This window comes from Pleurodeles waltl, chromosome 4_1 (assembly GCF_031143425.1).
Source record: "Pleurodeles waltl isolate 20211129_DDA chromosome 4_1, aPleWal1.hap1.20221129, whole genome shotgun sequence".
NCBI lineage: Eukaryota > Metazoa > Chordata > Amphibia > Caudata > Salamandridae > Pleurodeles > Pleurodeles waltl.
The window spans coordinates 573,144,815-573,171,076 of record NC_090442.1 but is presented as its reverse complement, the minus strand read 5'-3'; the positions used below and the strand labels follow the sequence as shown (position 1 = coordinate 573,171,076).

Here is a 26,262-nt window from a genome sequence, read left to right as displayed (position 1 = left end):
AACTGACCCCACATGACCACACCAATACCCTAAGTGTGGGGCTGACAAAGCTGATTTAATACACCTCCCATGGACATGCCATATTATCCAGGTATGCTGGATGAAAATTCTCACCCTAGTATTCACCATGACTGGTACTGCACACACACTTGACCCCCTACTAACTCTACTGGGCTACGTCAAGGATATCCCACCAGTGCCACCATAGCGCTATTTCTTGCAAAATGATGTCTGGCAATGTGCTGGGGCGGTAGGCACTGTCCCACTGATGCTGATTGGCTGAAAGTTATGATTTATTGTGACACTACTAGCGAAGTATATGCCGCGCTGCAACCCACCCACATCACTACCCAAAGATATATGGCAGCCACTGCATGATTACTTACTGACATTGGACTCCAAAGTGTCCGACTGGGATAATGATTATTAGCTAGCAACTAGTGCATTTGGCTTCTTCCAGGAATATTTAGCCCCCTTCTTCCATGAAGCTCCAGTCAAATAGGGAAGGATTATGCCCTATTAGTCTGACTTAATGTCTTATATTTCTTCAGTAGCTGCATACAGCTTTCACCTTCAACTTTGGAGATAAGTTTATATGTTCACTGTGAAATATCCCTAAAAGCAGCCACTGCTGTGCTGGGCACCTCACTTGCAAAATTCTTCTCCTGCATGGACTGGCCCACCCTTACGTGCAACATTCTTTCCCTGCATGCACTGGTCGATGACAGTGGACTGCACTGTATGGGCCTAATGCCCACAAACTACACAAGTTATTCCCATCAGGGCCAGACGTATGCCTAAATACCAAATTGAACATCCTGATCTTTGGCATATGTTTTGGCCTTGCCCATTCATTGTAATTTATTGGATGGAGGTACTAAAGTACACAGAACAACTGACCGACATAGAACTGATATCACACCTAGAGCCTGTCTCCTGGGGCAGATTACGAGAATCAAAATAAATAAGATGGCTTGCCAATTCACAGACTTCACCTTGGTCCTAAGAAACATTTAGCTATGCTTTAGAAAAGCGAGTGCACCCTATCACTGATACATTGCTATTCGAAGGGCTGAAAACATGGAACTGGCCTGCCACAACAGCAAAGGCGCATGGGGGCTTCTTTTGATTCATTGAGTGGAACTCATTCCTCTTGCAGCTGGCCAATAAGAAAAATAACACAACCCCTTGAATTACATGTGGAGTCTGCGGCAAAGGCATACACACACAGATGTGGAGACCTAAGCTGTAAACCGCCTGTATTGAACCTTAACACACTAAGGGGGTCATTCTGACCCTGGCGGCCGGTGGCCGCCAGGGCCACCGACCACGGGAGCACCGCCAACAGGCTGGCGGTGCTCCCACGAGCATTCTGACCGCGGCGGTTCAGCCGCGGTCAGAAGCGGAAAGTCGGCGGTCTCCCGCCGACTTCCCGCTGCTCAAAAATTTGGAATTATGACCATGGCGGTAACCTCGAAATGTTGTGACTAACACTGAGCCACCCATGCCCTATCTCTTAGGAGTAAACATTGTGGGATGGATTTGAGTCCTGCTTCACTTTACTACGCTTTCGTGTGGACCTAGGACTGACCCTGCGATGTGAATTAGGTGCAGCATTTACATGTAGGACACAACTACATTTTGTGTTTGGTGACACACAGCTTTAATTCACCAAAGAGACTGACAATGGCTTCCTGCAACCATAGCATGGCTTTAAGCTTGTAGTTTTTAGGTGGAGACATCATTTCTTAGCACATTAGTGACATCATCTAGAAGTCGTCAGAAAGATCACCAAGTTAGAAGCAGAGCTCTAGATCCACATCGGAAGATGCAGAAAGAAAGAAACTAACATTAGCACGCAGGATTAACGCTTATTTGCGGCTGCGCTCTGTTACTTTCAAGGCAATGTAGATTCCGTGCAGATCGGCACAGCAGCACCTAGCAGCACCTGGGACCACTGCTATGAAACAAAGTTTTCTGCATCCAATCTGGTGCCTGCAGAGTATTCTGAGGTGAGGAATCAGCGGATACGAGTATCCATCGAAATTGCACTGATAAAAGCATCTAAGTCGACCCCAACTACTGACCACGGCACTGGATGAAACAACACATCTAAACATGTAGAATATGTATTTTTGAATGTCACTGTATGCTTTGGTTGTGACTATATAACACTTAATGCTTACCTGCAAAATACTTACAGATACATGTACATTTGCTTAGCACGAGTTGTCTATACCATTCATACTTTTACAATGAAATTTGTTTCAAAGGCATCCATGGTAAAGGTAAACTCGTGGTAAAATAGTTTGTCGTAAAAACAGGCGTTGTACAGACTGTTTCGTTGTAAAGCCTTCATGGTGAAGGCTTCCGTAGTTCCGCTGTTTCCCATATTCAACACCCACCTAATGCTGTTGCCTGTTTTCTCCGTCCTCCACTCGAGTGCTCGCACTGAACGGCATAAGGGGCTCCTTTACAACTATAATCCTCTATGTCCCCTGCTTGTCCCCATGGATTGTGTTCTAGTATGCCTAATGTCGCTTATCAAACACAGACCCCGCTGGCCTTGTCAAGCCACAGTTGAAAGTCTAGAGGATTTATCTTCTCTGATTTCATTTTACTTGTGTGTTGAGATTATTTCGTTGCTTTATATGCTAAAGATCTCTGCATCAGAAATTACCCATAGTTATAGATTTCAAATTGGCTGCCATCGTTCCTTGCACCTCTCCCCTGTAAAGACCGTGATCGCACTTGCTTTGTTACTTCTATTGTTGACTTTCCAGCAGCCAAACGCCCATTCCTGATCTACCTCATTATCCCATGTACCAGTCTATTCTACCAAACCCACGCTTCCGAGCCACTGTCAGACCTACTTCAAGATTCCAGCTTAATGCGCTTAGCAGTGACTCAACTTCAGCCCCCGTAACCTTTTGTCTCTCCTCATTCTTTTCATCCCTTGTGCATTCAATATCGCTGTACAAGCACCACATATCGCTGTACAAGCATCAGTGTTTTGTGGACGCTCTACCAGGCTTCCTAGAATTTAGAGTTACAGTTCATAATTTTCCTATAATATATAGTTCCATATATTCTCTCTACCGGCCACCATTTACATCATCTATTCTTTAGAATGTGTGGGACCCCAGAAGCTGATTTAAGAGGGGCAATTTCTCGATCACCTCTGTTAGACACTGTATCGTGCGGCACTTCGCTCCTAGAGATCAGCTACTCCTGCAATCATAGCTGACTGGGTCTTCGCTTTGGACTCTGTACAGCCCTCCGCTGCCTTTCAGCTGGGTTTGCACCACATAAATAACACCTCCACATGGGACCAGTCAGTGAAAGGAGGATATTCACTGGACATCATAATAAACTTTAAAATCTAACCATCTGAAACTCGGCCAATTGTTGGTAGTAGGCGCTGAGCCTTCTAATGCGGACTCCTGGAGACCTTTTGGCATAGCAAGATGATGGGGAGATGTCGTGTCCTGTAGGTGGGGAGTTTGGTCTGGTGCGCTGTGATATTGTGCCATATTTGATGCCGACAACATGCTGCTTAGAGCGCCAACCGATGAAGCCCACAAGTCCTACGAGAAACAGTGAGGGGGTGGGCTAAATACCATATGTAATTCACATTCACATGAAGTCACGTCCCAATAAGTAATGTCAAACCCTTTTAATATTCACATGAAGTCACGTCCCAATAAGTAATGTTAAACCCTTTTAATATTCCTCACTTTAAAGCGAATCAGCCTATTTTACATACAAGCTAACAAGCACGCAAAATATATACGTATATATATTTTACTTTTGATCTATCACACTAGATTTCCCACATATCAATGTACTATTGGCTCAGAACTGGCTGAAAGGGACACTATTTTTAAACAGATGCGCGGTACGTTTTATAACATATTTAAACTGCATTTAGAGAGTGAACAAAATGTGGTGGGTGTATTTTTTTAACACTGAAAACCTGATGTTAATGCACGTTTGTTTTCCGCTGGTGCTCGTTATCGCGCACAGAAGCACACATGCCTGCATATGTGCAGCTCAGCAGGCAGTAGAAGGGTTAATACTGGTGTGAAGTGGACGGTTTAAAAATGTGTACTTTATTGTACTATTCGGAGTTGTACCCAAGATAATCAAGACTGAAAATGACAATGATTTATGATACTTCTTGTTATTTTTACAACAAGATAACTTTCTCATACCTAAGTTGGCTAGGGTATTCTCGGGTATAGAGGTAGCATTAAGAATCCCCGGGGGAGTGGGCGGGGGTTTATGAGCACTATATAAGTGGAAGTAGTCAGTCAGTCAAAAAGACTAACAAGAAGGGCCTTTGAATCCAATGAGGGTAGGTCATACAAGATTTCACTAAAACTAGTGGTTGCTGGCTGACTCTGGAAGGAGAATCTGATATTCCTAGGGGATGGGACTTACATTTAGAAGAAGTCTACTTTAATGTACTAGCCGTGGTAGCAGCTTAAACAGCATAACTGCCAGAGTGGTGAAATCGGATTTTCTATATTTTGAAAACGTGTCATAACAAGATAACATCATAGACAGGTAAAATATTTACGGAGTCTGATACACCTAACTGGTGTACAATATAAAATGTAATTGGGTTATATTCTGGTGTATTGTGCAAATGCCATCATATCCTACGTCTTAAGCAAGCTACAAAATAATTTTCAAAGATGACCACCACCCCACCGCCGTGACTAACAAGCTCACCATCTCTGGTTGCTCCTGCCAAACATGAAGTCAGAACACCACCACAGTGAAGGCATGAAAGTGTAAAAAACAAAACCCAGATAACAGACCAGTTTCGTCTGTGTATCTAGGATCAGTAACAACAGACTGCTCTGAAGACACATCTCTTTAAAGTCAATTACCTCATGATGATGTAACAGTACACATCTGCTCCAAGATGTACAAGTTACTTCCCTTCATTAACAATATATCTCTACCAGATTCCTTACCATAGATCTTTACCCATAGGCGTCAGACTGGATCCAGAGATTTTTTCTTTGAGCAATACCCTTGTGCATCAGTGGGTGGCACTGGTCGACTCCACAGGCGTTGATGTTGTTGTCACCGTGATGACATACATAGATGCCGCCTCAGCGCATTGACGTCAGTTTCTTTTCACGTATTTCCAAGCCAAAGCGCAGAGCCATGAAGGACAATGAGACTGGTGCACCAGCGCTAAGGCTCTGAATGGGGAAGCCCTGTCCCTAGAAATCAGGTGGCAAGCGGGGAGGATGGGTTGGTCGGTAAGGAATCTGCAACTAGAAATGTCTCTACCAGATATATCGTTACCAAAGGTTAGTAACTTGTACATCTGATACAGACTTCTAGTTGCAGATTCCTTACCTTAGAATAGATACCCAAGCAATGCCATCCTCGGAGGTGGGCTGTGAACCATGATCATACTATAAAAACCTGCAGGACCGAACGACCGAAGTAGTCATCCCGACGGACCTGACTGTCCAAGCAGTAATGTTTAGCAAACATGTGCAAGGATGCCCAGGTAGCTGCCTGACAGATATCCAGGACAGGAACTCAGTGTGCTAACGCAACGGAAGCAGCAGTTGCTCTGGTGGAATTAGCACGCAAGCCCTCAGGGGGTTCCTTCTTTGCCAAAGCGTAGCACATCTTGATGCAAAGAAGTTCCCATCGAGAGATGGTACATTTTTGCACTACCTTCCCTTTCTTCCGTCCCACATAGCCAACAAAGAGTTGATCGTCCACCCGGAAATCTTTAGTACGATTGAGATAGAATGCCAATGCTCTTTTTGGGTCCAGATGGTGGCGTCTCTCCTCCTCATGAGAGGGATGTGGAGGTGCGTAAAAAGTAGACAAGGTGATGGACTGTCCTACATGAAAAGGTGTAACGACCTTCGGAAGGAAGGAAGCCTTAGTGTGCAACACCACTTTGTCAGGGTGCACAGACCAGTATGGGGGCTTTGAAGAATGAGCCTGAAGCTCACTCACTCTGGAGCAGAAGTGATGGTAACAAGAAAAACAGTATTGAAAGTAAGGAGCCTTAATGGACAATTGTGCATCGGCTGAAAGGGAGTACACATTAAGAAAGTACATATAAGATTGAGGTCCACTGAGGCATGATAAATGGAGTGGGAGGAAACAAATGGGTGAGACACTTAAGGAATCGATTGGGAATAGGAGACATAAAGAGTGAAGGCTGATCATGTAACCTAAGAACGGCCGAAATTGCCGATAAGTAACCCTTAAGGGTGCTCAAAGCAGAGCCCTGCTGGGCTAAAGAAAGAATGAACAAAAGAACCACAGAAAGAGGAGCGGATATGGGGTCAACAGATTTGTTGGTACACCATGCCACAAATTTATGCCAACAACAGGCGTATACTATTTTGGTGGAGGGACGCCGGGCTGCCAAGATAATGTCACAGACTTCGGGTGGAAGGTCAAAAGCTGTCAACTGCCGCCGCTCAATCTCCATGCATGAAGGCGGAGATTGGACAGGTTCAGGTGGAGAATAGTCCCCTGCTGCTGCAACAAAAGATCCTCCCAAAGAGGCAGTCTGAATGGAGGATCCGTGGCCATGCTCAATAGCTCGGGATACCATAATCTCCGTGCCCGGTGCAGAGCCATCAAGATAACTTGGGCACAGTTGTTCCTGATCTTCCTGAGAACTCTGGGCAGAAGTGGTAAAGGCAGAAAGGCGGAAAGGAGGCCGAAATTCCACTCAAGATGAAAACTGTCTCTGAGCAATTGCCGCCTTGGAAACTCCAACATGCAAAACAGCTGACATTTCGTGTTCTCTGTGGAGGTGAACAGATCTAACAAAGGCACTCCCCACTGCTGAAAGAGACCATGCGCCACCTCCGGATGGAGACACCATTCGTGATCGGCTATGCATCGACGGCTGAGTTCATCTCCTCTTGAGTTCAGAGAGCCTGCCAGATGTAGAACCGCCAGGGTAATGTCCTGATGTTCCAGCCATGTCCAGAGGCTCATAACAAAGGTTCAAGGACCCTACTCCTAGTGTTGTCCATGAACATTTGCACTACTTACCCTTTGAGAGAGGGAAGAAATGCTTTCAATGCAAGCCTGATCGCCCGGAGCTCCAGAAGATTGATATGAACCAAGACCCCACTGATGACCAGAGTCCTCTGATCTCTGCCTCTCTCATGTGGCTGCTGCATCCCAGAAGTGATGCATCTGTCGCTTTGGAGAGATCTGGCTGGGGAAGGGAGAGGGATCTGCCCTAGACCCAATGCAGAATTGAAAGCCACCACATCAGGTCTTTCGCAGTCCCCTCTGAGATCTGGACCATGGCGGAGAGATTTCCCGGATGCTGCGCCCACTGGAACTTAAAGTCCCACTGGAGAGCGGGCATATGCCACCTGGCATGTGTCAGTAGCAGGATGCAGGAGGCCATGAGGCCCAGCAGCCTCAGAATCAGTCTCACCAAAACCCAAGACAGAATCATAGCCTGAATATCTCGGACTCGCTTTTTGGGAGGATAGGCTCAAAACTGCACTGTGTTCAGAAAAGCTCAGATGGAAGGGAGCATCTGAGTGGGAGTCAGGTGTGACTTCCGCATGTTTATAGTGAACCCCAGCATGTGAAGGAGGTTCGCGTAGTCTGAAGGTGGAAGACGGCTTTCTGGGGTGAGTCCGCCTTCAACAGCCAGTCATTGAGGTAGGGGAAGACTAAAACCCCCAACCTGCGCAGATGAGCTGCAACCACTGCCATCACTTTCGTGAAGACCCGAGGGGCGCTGGTAGGGCCAAAGGGGAGCACAGTAATTTGAAAGTGCTCGTGACCTACCACGAATCTTAGGTAACTTCTGTGGGCAGGCAGGATGGGAATGTGGAAATAAGCATCCTGCAATTTCAATGCTACCATACAGTCTCCTGGGTCCAAGGCGGACAGGACCTGAGCCAGGGTGAGCATTTTGATTTTTTCCTTCTTGAGGAAGAGATTGAGGTCCCAAAGGTATAGGATAGGACATAAGCCCTTGTCTTTTTTGGGCACCAGAAAGTTGCAGGAATAACAAACACAACCTACTTCTGGCACAGGGACCTTCTCTATGGCTCCCTTTGCCAAGACAGCTGCAACTTCCTGGCGGAGAAGTGCAAAATGATCCTCCGGAATATGTCTGACTGATGGAGGCATGGCAGGTGGGGCAGATTCGAAGGGGAAGGAGTAGCCCCTTCAAACGATCTGCAAAACCCACCTGTCCGCAGTGATGGATTCCCAGTGGGGCAGGTGATGGAGAATCCTGCGGCCAACTGGAGCGGAGTGAGGGGACGGACTAGGAGGGTTTGAAATCTGCAACAGGGGCAGGAGTGGACTGGGCAGATCTCTGTTTCCCTGTCCCAAGCCGGATTCTGCATCCCTGGCCACGCAGCGGCTGAACAGCATGGGTGGCATTTTGGCAGGTATAGGGACGTGACAGGGAGCCCCTTCTGTGGCCATGAAAGGGGCAAAAGGCAGAATGTTGGGGACAAGGTGCAGTGAAAAGGCCGAGGGACCGAGCCGTAGCCCGGGAGTCCTTGAACCTCTCCAAAGCTGAGTCCACCTTTTCTCCAAAGAGACAGGAGCCATCAAAGGGCATGTCCATAAGAGTCTGCTGGACATTCCCCCCAAAAATCAGATGGATCCAACCAGGCGTGGCGTCTCAAGGCCACCATCATCGCAACCGATCTACCTAGAGAGTTGGTCGTATCCAGCCCACATCTGATTGTGAACTTTGCCGCATCTCTCCCATTGGTGACAGCTTGGGAGACGATAGCACGGGCCTCCTCCTGTATCTGTGGCAGAACTTGCATGACCGTATCCCAAAGAGAGTGGGTATAGCAGCCCAAAAGGCATGCGGTGTTCACTGACCACAGCACGAGACTGGAGGAAGAAAACATATTCTTCCCAAATTGTTCCAGTCATTTTGATTCCCTATCCAGGTTTGCAGATGGGAATGCGCCTGAGGAAGGGGATGCCTGGACGCCAAAGCTCTCAGGTGTGGGGTCTTGAGACAGGAATTTAGGGTCGTTTGGGGCGGGCCGATGGCGGCGTGTTATAGCCGTGTTCACAGGAGCCCCTGTGTTGGGTCTGGCCCAAATACCCAGTAGAACATCAGTGAGGGCTTCATTGAATGGCAGGAGAGCCTCAGATGTGGAAGCCCCTGGCTGAATCACCTCCTTCAGGAGATTAGATTTGACCTGAACAGTAGGCAGCTCAAGGCCAAGGACCTCAGCCACCTACTGACCACCATAGAATAAGTCGGTCCCTCCGCCGTAGCCACAGTAGGAGGAGCCAGCATGCCAACGTCTGGAGAAGTGTCCAGGCCACTGGCCTCATCCAAGTTAGGGTCATCCTGGTATACATAATGGTCCAGGGACCCCTCCAATCATTCCCCCAATTCATACCCATAAAAAAGGGCAGAATCCGACCTGGGGTGAGTAGGCCCCATCGAAGAAGTGGGTGGTGGCGTCTGACGCCGGTCCTACTCCGAGTCGTCAGGGATGAGGATCGGGTAGACATCAATGGTGGGCACCACCCACGTCGGGAGCATCAACAGTCGTACCGGCGTCGGGGAAGGTCTCAATGGTACGTCCAAGAGCACATCCAGAGGGAAGCTCGGTGGCAGGAGATGCTGGCGGGCAGAAACTGAAGGACCCCTTACTGAACCCCCCTGGGCGCAAATGCGCCATATCCGGGTCGGCCTACCCAAAAATGAGGCGCATGGCCTCATAAAGGGGACCCAGAGGCAGGCACCGAAGACAGAGGCCTCGAGCATTGTCGCTCCTTCTGAGTTGCGTCAGCCAAGCGACGGGGTGAAGTCGAAGGGTGACGGGATCTCTTCAAATTCTTCTTCTTACCTTGACCCAAAGACTTCAAGGAAGAAGAATGGTGGTGGCTCTGCGACTGGTCTCAAGACCTTCCCCTCGAGGAAGACCGGGACCTACGCGGAGTCAAGCGCCATGCAGCCATATGCTTGAGGGACCGCTCCCTCAAGGCCTTCAGGTGCATGGCCCGGCACTCGGAGCACAACTTCGGGTCATGGTCGCACTCCAGGCACCACAAATGGAAGCAATGTGTATCCGTCACCGACATCCTGCAGTGACAGTCCTCATACGGTTTGACACCGGTCTTCGGGGACATCCCTCACCGCACCAAAAAACTCACCAAAACTCGACAAAAGGGTCGAAATCGGTCAAAAAGAGACCAGGGTAGCTCTCTCCGGATCAGTGTGTGGCACGGAAAGAAAATAACTGATGTCACTGAGCTGAAGCGGCATCTATGTACTACTCCCGACATTATCACGGTGACTACAACCTCAACGACGCCCGCTGAGTCGACCAACACCACCTACTGATGCGCAAGGGTATTGCTCAAAGAAAAAATCTCCGGATCCAGTCTGATGCCTGGGGGGAAAATTCTAAGGTAAGGAATCTGCAACTAGAAGTCTCTATCAGATACCAGCTATATCTCTAATCACTTGTAGGCAGTATTTATTTGCCTCTGACCCTGTAGAGCACTACAGTGCTTTGCTAGGTTTTCACTATATAAATAGCAAATACATTGATACAAAGATACATAAATGCATACATTCACAGAGATACAGAAACTGGTGTTTGTCAGGTCACAAATGCATGATGGCTAAGAGGATGGGTGCTGAGCCACACCATGGTCATTATTACTCGTGAAAAAGGGCCACGCAGGTACTAGAAGAAAACTGGGAGGGAAAAAGCTTCTCTGAAATGCCTGTTGTATGTTAATTCCTGAACGTGTCAAACACTTTTTGTTGCTATACCTTACTAATACAATCTGGGTAGAAAATTGTTAACCCTTGTTTAAAAAAGGGTGTGTTAAGCGTGAAAAAGACACAGTTCTGTTAAAGGGAGTGTGGGATAAGACACCGGCAGCCATTATTTCTGTATCTCCGGAAACAGGCTAAAAAGTAAAGAATTAGTAAAATTCAACAATAAATGTCATACATATGTAAATAAACACTTACTGTTACATAATTAGAAAAATGCCAGTGAGTGAATTTGCAATTTTATAACAGACTAAAAATCTTTTTAACTTGTTGATTTTATTATTTGTATTGTAGATAAAAAGTAGACTAAATTACTGTTTGGCATTCAGTGAGTCACTTGTATTATTGTGATTTAGGAATATGTACTTTACAACCAAGAAATATGACCATAATAAAATACTAAGTGGAAATACGTTAAACAGGCATTTACATCAGTTGCCGAAATATATAGTACTGCAGTTTAATTTCAAACAACTGAAAACCATTTGAATATAGACGATATTGTTTATGTCTTACTTGTTGGAGACCAAACGCATCACAGTCCAGTCTTTTGGAAACATCTCTGGTCTTATAAGTATTCGAAATACTGTAAAAATCTGCAGCAGAAAATCCTGTGATGGAAATGATACACGTTAACACTCGCTTCTCAAATGTCTATATATTCAATAACACACAATGAAATATCATTCTTCACATGTACATCCTAAATCTGTAATGATAGTCTTGAACTTCCATTTCCGAAGGTCATAATGACATTTTGAGTATGGCTCAAGATAATTTGGTAAAGGTTGATCTAGTGACCCAACAAATCCAAAACCATGTTCCTCTGAGATACAGCAGCTACCTTAGTGCATCAAGATGGCATGACATTTAATTGCACAAAGCTGCTTTTTGCAGCCAAGACATCTCATGAAGAATCAAAATTGATTCTCAAGTCATATGTTCATGCCCAAAATAAAGATCATTAAAAGGACAAGGGAGGATGGTGGAACTTTTAGTTGACAGCCCGACACTAAAGAAGGCATCAGTTGACCTTATCCTTTCACAGTGTCCCTTGCTCCCTGAACGACAGGAAGTTTTCAAATTACTGCTTCATATAACTATGTTCTACAGACTCAAAAGCAAGGTCCTAAAGGTCAGTGAGCTACAAAGAGCTATCAGTCATGGCTACCACTTATGAGTCAAATGGCTAGACACATCTGGTAGCTAAATAGAAGCAATGTATGTTTAGGGTTTAAGTAATGTATGTTGCTTGTCGTATTGTCTAGGGTTATGTTTGTCACAAGACTTGGTACCACATGTGACGTCTCAAAAGACCTACTTAAAACATATAGGCCCTCATTACGACCTTGGCGGGCGTTTGAAGCCGCCTGCCAAGGTCTGACTGCCGGGCGACTGCCAATGCGGCCGCACTCCCGCCGCAGCCATCAGGAGATCCCTGCCGGCCCAGCTGGGATCTCGGCCGCAACACAGCAGCCGGCTCCAAATGGAGCCGGCGGTGTTGCGGCCGTGCGACGGGTGCAGTTGCACCCGTCGCCCTTTTCACTGTCTGCACAGCAGACAGTGAAAAGCTGCACAGGGCAGTGCAGGGGCCCCCAGGGGCCCGCGACTCCCCGTATCGCCAGCCTTTTCCTGGCGGTTCAATCCGCCAGGAAAAGGCTGGCAGTAAGGGGACTCGTAATCCCCTGGGCAGCGCTGCAAGCAGCGCTGCCCTGGCGGATTAAAACCGCCGGGACCACTGTGGCAGGAAACCGCCGGTCCCGGCGGTGTGACCGCGGCGTTTCCGACACGTCGTAATCCCCCTGGAAGCACCGCCCGCCTGTTGGTGGTGCTTCCTCCAGAACAGCCCTGGCGGTCTTGGACCGTCAGGGTTGTAATGACCCCCATAATGTTGAGATCTCAAAATGTTTTCAGCCATCTTCGAACAGCAAAGGGCATTTACGTCACTCTCAAAATGTGTCCTCCATAATGCAATAAGAGGGTGCAGGCTGCTTGAGTGGTAACAGGTTAATCATGCACCTTGAGAACTGCGTCAGTTTGGAGAAGCAAGACCAGTCTGAAAAAACTCTCAAGGAAGTTCAGCACTACAATTTAGTAATTTGTCCTGTTAAGGGCAGACCACAACGAGTTAGAGATAGTTACTGAGTAACATGCAGCATCAATGGCAAACTTTGGAGAGACAAACTCATATTCAATTTTATTAATTAACGATCATTTGTCTATTAATTGAAGCTTTATGTTTTGGAAAAAGTAATTTGTGACATCACTGGGTTGACGTGGCAAGCAAAATAATGATTGATTAAACCCATATCTGTGACTGGGAGTGAGTGTTTGAAAAGTTTCAATACTCTGTCTTTCATTTTATTTTGTAATTCAGAAGACTCTACACACACACACACACACACACAGACACACACACGGGCTTATCTATACCAAGGTCATGATACAAATCAAGGAATTAGACATTTAACTACTACATATTGTGATGCACACATGTTAAAAGTGGAAGAAATGTAAACTTTACTGGCATAGCTCGGTATGTCCATCTTTCACTAGTGAGATGAAGAATCCTAACTTCACCCAAGGAAAAACTAAAACGTGAAACCTGCTCTATTGATGCGGCCATCCGAGGAAAGGGCAGGATATCCATCAGCAGTGGTTCATTCAGTGTACTACTATGATCTTGTACTTAGGAGACATTCGAACTGCTGTCTAGTGGCAATTTACCGTCCAGGTTTTCTTAAGCCCTGGACAAAAGCAGGTTAACAGTGGCTGCTTGGCTGCCATGAACTTTCACTTAACTACAGCTGCTCAGCCGAAAGAGACAGCAAGAATATTTTTCCACTGCAGCTCAACGACATTAAAGCTGACCATTTTTATCCCCTTCTTCAAAACTGGAAAACGTTGTACTTTGGAAAGCTCAGCTTGCAAAATATTTCAAAAGATTATGTGACATAGTGAGACAAATACCCTTAGCACTTCCCAGATAAGTATAAATTAACCATTCATCCTATATTAACACTCCCTGTGAGACCATTTATTATCTAGTATATTATGAATACTTACAGAAACCTTCGATCAAACATGCTTATGGCTTACCCAACTGACCAAATCAAACAAAGCCACATCTACCACAAATTCCAACTGGTTTAACAACATTAGTGAGCTTAAAAGACAAAAACCCAGCATTGAAGACCAAATGGTAGAGTCACTATCTTGACAAAGACAAAATCATTTACAAACAGAATCTAAAACCGTTCCACAGCCAGATTGTTCTTGGAAAAAGGCATACCAAGAAAACAGTAAAAACAAAGACCTAGCAATATTCTGAAAAACATATAAAACACACTTTCAGATAAAACTTTGAGACATTTTTAGAATCCATACAAAATGCCTCGTAACAATTGCTTTTCATTTTTCAAAAAGTTGAAAGGTTTGTGAATAGCCTGGGGAAAGTACGATTTCTCCCTTGTTTTCCTGGCCTGATTACCGCTACCCCAGGAGAAGGCTCTGCTTTCACAAATCATCAAGTACATTACTTCATTCCATCTGTTTGAAATATATGCTTACCTGTTCACTCACCTTCTTTATTCAATCTTTAAAGCCCCTCCCATCAAGCTGTCCTGCACTATTTCTACATATGATAACGCACCCTCTTCTCTGACCCAATTCTTGATATTACGGTCATCAGATTGTAAAACTTTCATTTTGAACTTTCTCAGTTGTGGTCAACCAATCGACCTTCTTCTTAAATTTTTATTTAAGAAATATTCCATAATGACTACCTGTTTTGACTGGATATGCAATGGAATCAGGTTATTTGTGGGTGGGGGAGGGGAGGGAGCGGGGTGACACTATATCACATCTGAAAGTTCAAGCTTTTCTTTCAAATCGCCCCTGTTTGTACGCCCTGAATGCATATACCTCTCAATGTGAGGCACATCAATGGTCTCGCCTATCCACAACAAATTTTATTATCAAGGCCCATTCCATTTTAACCTCACAAACAAAAATATAGCATATTTGTCACATTTAGACCTGTGTTAAAATTGAAAACAATACATAATGTAAAAGATTGGAAAATCCATTTGTTTATATATTTTCTGTATTTTTGGCACACAATGGCTGAAATTCAGTACGAATAAGTACAAAAACAGCTTACAGTGAAAACCCACTCACGCATTTGCTTTCATTTGATACAGCCACACCTACACGTTCCTCTTAGAAAATCATAACCTGTTCTGTGGCCTTTAATTTACGTGCTCTAAAATCCTTGATGAACATGATTACAGAGTGAAGGCTGGACAGCATAAAAAGGGCAATATGTAAATTCTACTGCTAGAATGCAAGCAACTAGGGTGGCAAGGTCAATGCTACCCTCATAGACCAAAACTGCCTCAGTGGTCTCCCTGACTAACCCTGAGGCCACTACAGTCCCGAAGGTGAACCAGCTACACTTTTGGACTGACTACTGCTACCACTGTTGTTGCTACTACTATTGCTACCAGGGTAGAAGTGGTACTGGTAGTAGCAGGCTTGGTGCTCTTTTTAGGACAGGTGCTGTCACCTGCCTTGTGGCCTTTCAGTCTACATATGTAGCACCAAGGTTTCTTGTAGGAAGAGGACTTAGATCTACCAGCAGAAGAGTTTTGTGGGGCTGAGAAAGAATCTTTGTTTTGTTTAATGTTGTCCCCACTCTTATCGTGACTCTTAGAAGAATCCTTCTTTTTAGGGTCATCCCCAATGGAAGTTTTCCTATCCACCCTGGTGCGAACCCATTTGTCTACCTTCTTACCCAATATTTGGGGAGAGGTCAGATCTGAGTCCACCAGGAACTGATGAAGTCTATCAGATGTGCAGCTATTAAGAATGTGCTCTCTTACAAGAAGATTGTGTAAGCCCTGAAAATCATGCACATTGCTACCATGTAACCAGCCTTCCGGGTACTTTACAGAGCAGCCCACAAAATCAACTCCTTCTGAGTCTCCCTGAATTTGATTCTGTACTCGTCAGTGGTTAAGCCAAACTGATTAAGGGGTGCATTCTTGAGTGCCTGATATGTATCAGTGTCCTCTTCTCTGACAGTGAGGAGTTTGTCCCTGCCTTTATCAGAAAAAAGGAGCCACAAGATGGCTGCCTACAGGGCCTTTCCAAGGCAGTGAACACTTGTGGATATCACCCCCACCTTGTAAGGTAGGACAATCCTACTTAGGTTCCTAGAATCCTCCCGGACCCTGGTGTCCCTAAGGTTTTTACTGCCACCATGGGGTGTTAGCCCCAAAATCCGTCTTTCCCTGTGCCTCCCTATCTAGGGCTAACTGTTGCTGCTGCAGCCTCAGCTTGGCCTTCTCTGACCTCAGTTTACTGAGTTCCCTATCTAAGGCCCCCCGAGTTAGAGTGGTGGGTCCCATCAGATACTGCTGGAACAAGGGTGTGGACAGATAAGGAGAATCTATCCCTCCTCCCAGAAACCCATTGTACTTAACCCCTGGGAGTAACAGTGGACCTACTTGTGTGTCCCCCCTTCTCATTTCTATGAGTGCTCCCTACAGGACTGGTGTGTTCCCCAGTTTCTCCCTGACCTTCCCCAGCAAGGTCTAGGTCTTACCTATCTAAGAGTGGGGGGTCAACTCTCTACCTCCTGCTCTTCAGTGCTCTGATTATCTACTTGAATGAGCAATCGTAGGAGGAGAGTTTTATTGTGGTTTCTTCCTATCTCTAGCTTCCTGGAAGAGCACATCGCTCTTAAATACTGAGAAGTGAGGCCCTCATACTAAGAATCTGAGGCCTGAGCTGTGTTTTTCTCTAAAGACATATTCCTAGAGTAGTTTGGGAACACCTACCTACACTAAGTAACTAGACGTTCTAAAGAGTTTAGAGAAGGGGCTAGGCTAGACCCCCAACTTACCTAAACTAGAAGTCTAGTGATTATAATTAATGAGTGTAGTGTACCCTATAGGCTAGTGGTGGACATTCCTGTGGAAAGTTATCAGTGACAGAGTATTAAGGGTAAGGCAAGTGTCTTATCCCACCTCTGCACCACCAATGTAGGAAGCTGGCCTGGTGTATGGTGGACACCTATGGTGTTGGCAACTTTTACCAGGTCCAGGCAACCTCTATTAGTGAATGAAGACAGTGTCTAGAAAGCCAGGGCTCTCTAGTGGTAGTTGTGGTGAGCAGCCAAGTCTTACCTAGTAGGGGTGTAAAGCACTTGAAATACCACAACAGTCATACAGCAACTTATCACACAAGAAAGGAGCGACATACTGTTGCAAAAATAAAGGTACTTTATTATAATAACACTGAACTAGATTACTTATAGGAAGTCCCCCAACTGGAGGTAAGTACACACTATATATATATATATATATATATATATATATATATATATATATATATATATATATATATGGAAAATGTCACTTACCCAGTGTACATCTGTTCGTGGCATGAGACGCTGCAGATTCACATGCTGTGCACATCCCGCCATCTAGTGTTGGGCTCGGAGTGTTACAAGTTGTTTTTCTTCGAAGAAGTCTTTTCGAGTCACGAGATCGAGGGACTCCTCCCCTTTCGGCTCCATTGCGCATGGGCATCGACTCCATCTTAGATTGTTTTCCCCGCAGAGGGTGAGGTAGGAGTTGTGTATATAGTAATAGTGCCCATGCAATGGAGTAAATATGTATGTACATAATGTGTTTAAAAGTAATATATTTACAAATTTACAAATGTACAAGTATAATCTTTTCTCAACTTAAAACGGCTACAGGCTCCCGGGGAGTGGGAGGGTGCATGTGAATCTGCAGCGTCTCATGCCATGAACAGATGTACACTGGGCAAGTGACATTTTCCGTTCGATGGCATGTGTAGCTGCAGATACACATGCTGTGCATAGACTAGTAAGCAGTTATCTCCCCAAAAGCGGTGGTTCAGCCTGTAGGAGTTGAAGTTGTTTGAAATAAAGTCCGTAATACTGCTTGTCCTACTGTGGCTTGCTGTGTTGTTAACACATCCACGCAGTAATGTTTGGTAAATGTATGAGGCGTAGACCATGTGGCTGCCTTACATATTTCAGTCATTGGTATGTTTCAGAGAAAGGCCATGGTAGCACCTTACTTTCTAGTTTAGTGTGCCTTTGGTGTAATAGGCAGTTTTCTTTTTGCTTTTATATAACAGGTTTGAATACATTTAACTATTCACCTGGCAATGCCTTGTTTGGATATTGGATTTCCTGTATGAGGTGTTTGGAATGCAACAAACAATTGTTTTGTTTTGCTAATTTGTTTAGTTCTATCTATGTAGTACATTAGTGCCCTTTTAATGTCTAATGTATGTAATGCTCTCTCAGCTACGGAATCTGGTTCTGGAAAGAATACTGGGAGTTCCACTGTTTGATTTAAGTGGAACGGTGATATGACTTTAGGTAAGAATTTAGGATTTGTTCTTAGAACTACTTTATGCTTATGTATCTGAATAAAGGGTTCCCGTATAGTAAATGCTTCTATTTCACTTACTCTTCTGAGAGATGTGATAGCTATCAGAAAAGCTACTTTCCATGTTAAGTACTGTATTTCACATGAGTGCATGGGTTCAAAAGGTGGACCCATAAGTCGTGTTAAGACAATGTTGAGATTCCACGAAGGAACTGGTGGTGTTCTTGGTGGGATAATTCTTTTCAGACCCTCCATAAATGCTTTTATGACTGGGACCCTGAATAATGAAGTTGAGTGCGTAATTTGCAGATAAGCTGAAATTGCGGTGAGATGTATTTTAATGGATGAAAAAGCTAACTTTGACTTTTGTAAATGCAGTAGGTTGCTGACGATGTCTTTAGCAGATGCGTGCAATGGTTGAATTTGATTATTATGGCAGTAATAAACAAATCTTTTCCACTTATTTGCATAGCAATGTCTTGTGGTTGGTTTCATAGCTTGTTTTATGACCGCCATACATTCCTGTGTAAGGTCTAGGTGCCCGAATTCTAAGACTTCAGGAGCCAAATTGCTAGATTCAGCGATGCTGTATTTGGGTGTCTGATCTGTTGTTTGTGTTGAGTTAACAGATCTGGTCTGTTTGGTAGCCTGATATGGGGCACTACTGAGAGGTTTAGTAGTGTTGTGTACCAAGGTTGTCTTGCCCAAGTTGGTGCTATTAGTATGAGTTTGAGTTTGTTTTGACTCAATTTGTTTACTAGATATGGAAGGAGTGGGAGAGGGGGAAAAGTGTATGCGAATATCTTTGACCAACTCATCCACAACGCATTGCCCTGAGAGTGAGTCTGTGGGTACCTGGATGCGAAGTTTTGGCATTTTGCGTTTTCTTTTGTTGCAAATAAGTCTATTTGCGGTGTTCCCCACCTTTGGAAGTACGTTTTTAGTATTTGGGGATGAATTTCCCATTCGTGGATCTGTTGGTGATCCCGAGAGAGATTGTCTGCTAACTGGTTCTGAATTCCAGGTATGAACTGCGCTATTAGGTGAATGTGGTTGTGAATCGCCCAATGCCATATTTTCTGTGTCAGGAGACACAACTGTGTTGAGTGTGTTCCTCCCTGTTTGTTCAGATAATACATTGTTGTCATGTTGTCTGTTTTGACAAGAATGTGTTTGTGGGTTATTATAGGTTGAAATACTTTCAGCGCTAGAAATACTGCTAGTAGTTCTAAGTGATTTATGTGAAACTGTCTCTGCTGAGTGTCCCATTGTCCTTGGATGCTGTGTTGGTTGAGGTGTGCTCCCCACCCTATCATGGAGGCATCCGTTGTTATTACGTATTGAGGCACTGGGTTTTGAAAAGGCCGCCCTTTGTTTAAATTTATAGTGTTCCACCATTGAAGCGAGGTGTATGTTTGGCGGTCTATCAACACTAGATCTTGAAGTTGACCCTGTGCCTGTGACCACTGTGATGCTAGGCACTGTTGTAAGGGCCGCATGTGCAATCTTGCGTTTGGGACAATGGTTATGCATGAGGACATCATGCCTAGTAGTTTCATCACTAATTTTACCTGTATCTTTTGTTTTGGGTGCATGGCTTGTATTACGTTTTGAAATGCCTGTACCCTTTGTGGACTTGGAGTGGCAATCCCTTTTGTTGTGTTGATTGTTGCTCCTAAGTATTGTTGTATTTGACACGGTTGTAGGTGTGACTTGTTGTAGTTGAGTGAGAAACCTAGTTTGTGAAGTGTTTCTATGGCATACTTTGTGTGTTGTGAACACCGTTGTTGCGTATTGGTTTTGATTAACCAATCGTCTAAGTACGGGAACACATGTATTTGCTGCCTTCTGATATGAGCAGCCACTACTGCCAAGCATTTTATAAAAACTCTTGGCGCTGTTGTTATCCCAAATGCCAACACTTTGAACTGGTAATGTACTCCTTGGAATACAAACCTTAGGTACTTTCTGTGGGAAGGATGTATAGGTATACGGAAATATGCATCCTTTAGGTCTAGTGTTGTCATGTAGTCTTGTTGTTTGAGCAGTGGGATCACGTCTTGCAGTGTCACCATGTGAAAGTGATCTGATTTGATGTAGATGTTTAGTGTTCTGAGATCAAATATAGATCTTAGAGTTTTGTCTTTTTTGGGTATGAGAAAGTACAGGGAGTAAACTCCTGTTCCTCTTCGATGAATTGGCACTATCTCTATTGCATCCTTTTGCAACAACGCTTGGACCTCCAGTTGTAAGAGTTCCATATGTTGTTTGGGCATGTTGTGTGTTTTCGGTGGGACATTTGGCGGGAATTGTAGAAATTCTATGCAATAACCATGCTGGATAATGGCTAGGACCCACGTGTCTGTTGTTATTTCTTTCCAGTGTATGTAGAACTTGGTTAGTCTCCCCCCCACTGGTGTTATGTGTTGGGGATTTGTGACGTTGAAGTCACTGTTTATTTTGTGGAGTTTTGGGACTCTGGAACTTCCCTCTACTCTTTGGGAACTGCCCCCCTCTATATTGTCCCCGAAAACGTCCCCGCTGATATTGACTCTGATAAGTGGGCCTTGTTTGTGAGGTTGAGGGTTCTGTGCTCTGTCCCCTAAACCCCCCTCGAAACTGTGATTTCCGAAAAGTGCCTCTGCTCTGTGGGGAGTAGAGTGCGCCCATGGCTTTAGCCGTATCTGTGTCTTTTTTAAGTTTTTCGATAGCAGTGTCCACCTCCGGCCCAAACAACTGCTGTCCTTTAAATGGCATATTTAGCAAGGCTTGTTGTATTTCTGGCTTGAATCCTGATGTACGCAGCCATGCGTGTCTCCGTATGGTTACTGCTGTATTTACAGTCCTAGCAGCTGTGTCCGCTGCATCCATTGCTGACCGGATCTGATTGTTCGAGATACTCTGTCCTTCCTCCACCACTTGTTGTGCTCTCTTTTGGAACTTTTTGGGCAGGTGTTCTATGAAATGTTGCATTTCGTCCCAATGAGCCCTATCATATCTAGCCAGCAAGGCCTGTGAGTTGGCAATGCGCCATTGGTTGGCTGCTTGTGCCGCAACCCTTTTCCCTGCAGTGTCGAACTTGCGACTCTCCTTGTCTGGAGGAGGTGCGTCTCCTGAGGTGTGTGAGTTCGCTCTCTTGCGAGCTGCCCCTACTACCACTGAGTCTGGTGTTAATTGCTGCGTGATGTACACAGGGTCTGTTGGTGGTGGTTTGTACTTCTTCTCCACCCTTGGAGTAATGGCCCTGCCCTTCACAGTCTCCTGAAACACTTGTTTGGAGTGTTTAAGCATTCCCGGTAGCATAGGGAGACTCTGGTACTGGCTATGTGTGGACGATAGTGTGTTAAATAAAAAGTCATCCTCGATAGGCTCTGCATGCAGGGTGACATTATGAAACGCCGCTGCCCTTGACACCACCTGTGTGTAGGCTGTACTGTCCTCAGGTGGTGACGGTCTCGCTGGATAACAGTCGGGACTGTTATCTGATACTGGCGCAACATAAAGATCCCATGCGTCGGGATCATCCTGACTCATTCCAGTATGAGTTGGGGACTGCACCATTGGTGGAGTGGCTACCGGTGATGGTTGTGGTGAGCGCTGTGGAGATGGTGGCGGGGTTACTTGTCTTGCCACCTTTGCCTGTGGCTGCTTGTCTTTCTCTTGGAAGGCAAGTTTTCTTTTCATTCGAATTGGGGGAAGAGTACTGATCTTCCCTGTGTCTTTTTGTATGTGGAGCCTTCTTTGAGTGTAATCTGGCTCTATTGTCTATAGTTCCTGTCCGAATCTGTGTCCTTGCATTTTATGAGGACAGTCCCTGTTCCTCTGTGTAGGAACTTGATTTCGGTTCCGAGGCCGGATGTTTCGGTATGGAAACTTTTTGGGCTGTCTTTTTCGGTTCCGACGACACTTTCTTGATCTTCGGCGTACGGATCTCTCGGTGCCGAGTGGTTTTGGTGCCGCCCTCTCAGTGCCGAGATTGCTCTGACCCGGTGTCTCGGGGTCGAGTCTGCTCTGTGACGGTATCTCGACCGGAGTCGGATAACTTCAACACATGCATGCCCTTTTTTGGTGCCGATGGTCGGTCACCTACTTTTCGGGTTAAGCCATGGCCTGCTGGCGGTGGCGTCACCTGGGCTTTAGTGGTTTTTCCGTGAGTTTTGTGTATTGACGTCTTACTCACGGTTTTCGGCGTCTGTTCGGGATCGACCTCATCCGAGTCCGAACCCTCGATGGAGTGTTTTTGTCCTGTCGGCGCCGACGCCATTTGTAGTCTTCTTGCTCTTCGGTCTCTTAAGGTCTTCCTCGACCGAAACGCTCGACAGGCCTCACAGGTATCCCCTTTGTGTTCTGGAGACAAAAACAAATTACAGACCAGATGCTGATCTGTATAAGGATACTATGTTGTGACATTCGGGGCAGAAGCGGAATGGGGTCCGTTCCATTAGCCTTGAAGACGCACGTGGTCGGGCCGACCAGGCCCCGCCGGGGAATCGAAAACCCCGAAGGGCCACCGGAGCTCTTCAAAATTCGGTGTCGATCTGTTGTAACTAACCTGATACCGAACGCAAACAATACCGTCGAATTTTCCAAGATTTTAACTAACTTTCCGAACCGAAACGCGGAGCGAAAAGGAACACGTCCAAACCCGATGGCGGAAAGAAAACAATCTAAGATGGAGTTGACGCCCATGCGCAATGGAGCCGAAAGGCGAGGAGTCCCTCGATCTCGTGACTAGAAAAGACTTCTTCGAAGAAAAACAACTTGTAACAGTCCGAGCCCAACACTAGATGGCGGGATGTGCACAGTGTGTGTACCTGCAGCTACACATGCCATCGAACATATATATATATATATATATATATATAGAGAGAGAGAGAGAGAGAGAGTGATTATTAGGAATAAGCATAGAGGAACAACAAGCATTGGCAAAAATTAATGAAAAATAGTTAGGGCCCTATGGTGGGGGAAGGGTGGCAAACCATACACTAAAATAGTGGAATGCGAAGTGAAGTCCCCCACCCAATGATATGGAGTAGTTAAAGGGGAGATAGGAGAACTCAGGACCCCAAGAGGTGAGTTTCTAAGTGACCCCCAGTGACCAGCAGAGCAGAGGTGAGTACCTGGTCTTCTCAAGGAGTAACATGAGGACTTAGAATGAGGAAGACTGCAAGGCCAAGACCAGTCCGGTGGAACCTAACCATGGATTCCGGGAGGTCCTGAAAAGGTAGGGGACAGAGTCCGGTCCACTCAGGAAAGTTCAGACTGGGCCAGAGCCACTTCCCACCCATCTGTGGGTGAAGATCCAGGTCGACAAGGGAAGATGAAGATCATCTGTGGAGTCCAGGAGCTGCAAAGAAGTCCTTGGAGTCATGCTGATGATGTCCCACGTCAGTCACCGGTTCACTGTTAGTCAGTGGTCAGTGGGACCATCAACAAGCCTTGGCAAATTCAAGTTGGAGCAAAAGAGAAGTTGCAGAGTTGAAAAAAATCAGCAAGGTCTAGGGGACTCAACCCTTGGATGGGAGGTCAGGCGGACTCAGCAGTCAGGAGCGCCAGCAGAAGCAGTCTCGGCCTCCAAAGGCAACCCACTGGCAGGAGGCACAGTAAGTCACAGTGAGGCCCAGTCAGCACACCTGGAGATAAGTCCTACGTTGCTGGAGCAGAAGCGGAGATACTGTCCTTGCAAGGATGAGGTGCTGGAGGCAGGGGCTACTTGGAACCTGAAGATCCCTTGGAGCAGGAGACAACAAGCCTTGGTTGCGCAAGAGCCGCTGTGCACAGGGGTACTGTACTGCAAGAAGAGGCAAGGGCTCACCATCTCCCAAAAAGGAGAGGGCAGAGAGAACCAAGGGGACCACCCCAGACCACCACCTGTGTTCCAGGATCCATGCAGTTAAAGAGGAGAGCAGATCCACGCACCCAGAATGTTGTTGCCTTTGGTGCCTGTAGATTCAGGGCAATGACTCCTTCACTCCAAGGGAGATTCCTTCTTGTTTCTTGGTGCAGCTGAAGTCTTGCCAACCCCTGAGGAGAAATGTTGCAATTGATGAAATGAGCCGGGGAAACAATGTTGCAAGGCAAGGTCGTCTCAGGAGTTGCAGTCTTGTCAGTTCCTAAAGTGTCCAGTTGCAGTTCCAATGGCCAGGAGCAGAAGAGGTTGATGCAGAGGAGTCCTGGTGGAGTCTTGCACGCCTAATCTCGGTACCCACCCGCAAGTGAGGCCCTAAATAGTCCTAACAGTGGGCTTTGTCACTTTGCACGGTGACCACCTATCAGAGGGGGGTCACTGCTGTCACCTGCCTGGCCTGGCCACTCAGATGCTCCCAGGGACTCTGAACATCTTGTTTTCAAGATGGCAGAATCAAGTGGCCACCTAGAGGAGCTCCTGGTTCCACCCCTCGGGGGTGATGGACAGGGGAGTGGTCACTCCCCTTTCCTTTGTTCAGTTCGCGCCAGAGCAGGGACCGGGGGTCCTTGGACTGGTGCAAACCAATTAATGCAAGTAGGGCACCAAACGTGCCCTTCAAAGAAAACTGGTGGCTTGGGGAGGCTACCCCTACCCAGCCTTGTAACACCTATTTGCAAGGGAGAGGGTGCTGCCTTCCTCTCCCACATGAAATCCTTTGTTCTGCCTTCCCCTGCCTGAGTTGGTCAGGCAGCAGGAGGACAGAAACCTGTCTGAGGGGCTGCAGCAGCGTGGGCTGCCCGCAAACCCTGGAAGACTGGCAAGAGCAATACTGGGGGGTCCTCGAAGAAGACCCCAGAGTGCATGGAATCATGCCACCAATACTGGCATCAGAATTGGGGTATGATTCCAACATGTTTGATACTAAAAATGCCTAGGTTCGGAGTTACCATTATGGAGATGGACCACAAGTAGTGACCTATGACCATTACATGGGTAAAATGGCTTCCCTGCACTTATGAAGTCCAGTGCATTGGAACTGGAGTTCGTAGGGGCATCCCTGCTCAAGCAGGGGTGCCCTCTCACACACAGGTACCTGCACCCTACCTTCTGGGCTAGAAGGGCCTAGTATAGGGGTGACTTGCAGTGATCAGTAGTGTAAGGGTGAATGCACCTTTTCATGCAGGCTGCAATGGCAGGACTGCAGACATAGTTTGCATGGGCTCCCATGGGTGCCATAATACATGCTGCAGCCCATGGGGGACCCCTGGTGTACCAATGCCTGGGTACCTAAGTACCATGTGCTAGGGAGTTACAAGGACACATCAGTATGCCAATTGTAGGATGTAAAGGGTACCAAAGCAACCAAATTTGGAGGAGAGAGCACAATCACTGGGGTCCTGGGTTAGCATCATCCCAGTAACAGCAGTCTAAACACACTGATAAACATGTAAAAAGTTGGGCAGCCATGCCAAAAAAAGTGACTATTCTCCAGGGCGTGCAAGGGGTACTGCTCAGCAAAAGTTTCCGGATCCAGCTTAAAGCCTGGGATAAATATTTGAGTTCAATCAAAACAAAAAGTACACTTGGTGATACCATTCCCACACATTATCATTTGTGCGCTGTATACTTTTATCAGTAAAACTGTATGTCTGTGCATATGTAATAGTCATTTCAATCGAAAATCTGTTATCTGTAAAAGGAGTGCGCTACCACACCATTTGTTCTTCACACTAAAACACTCTACTCCCCTCTATGCTACTCCACTCTAAGCCATTATACTCCATTCTATGCGCCGCCACTCCACTCTGGCACTTTACTCCACTCTATGTCATGCCACTCTATGTCAAGCCTCTATATGACACTCTACTCAACTATCAGCAGTTACTCCATTCGAGAAGAGGGGCGTCGCCTCCCTGCTGCAAAAGCAGCATAGGTAAAAAATGAAGTGATAACAAAATGCACTTATTACCATTTCATTTTTCACAGGTTATCACAGCTCGTGCCAAGAGCCCGGAACAAGAGCTGCCATTGCTGCTGATTTGCAGCAAGTGGTGCACACTCCTTTTTAAAGTGTGCATGTCACTTTGGCTGTCTGTCTTGCGATGGATAGC

General features: G+C 46.1%; 1 protein-coding gene across 2 annotated transcripts in view; it reads right to left on the bottom strand.

Annotated features, from left to right (window-relative positions):
* DOCK4 (dedicator of cytokinesis 4) overlaps window positions 1–26,262 on the bottom strand; it is a 1,300,588-nt gene that overhangs the window by 359,483 nt on the left and 914,843 nt on the right. For both annotated transcript variants that reach the window (XM_069228963.1, XM_069228964.1), the window contains exon 27: window positions 11,327–11,421. In XM_069228963.1, the coding sequence (XP_069085064.1) occupies window positions 11,327–11,421 (95 nt within the window). The remainder of the gene's footprint in view (window positions 1–11,326; window positions 11,422–26,262) is intronic.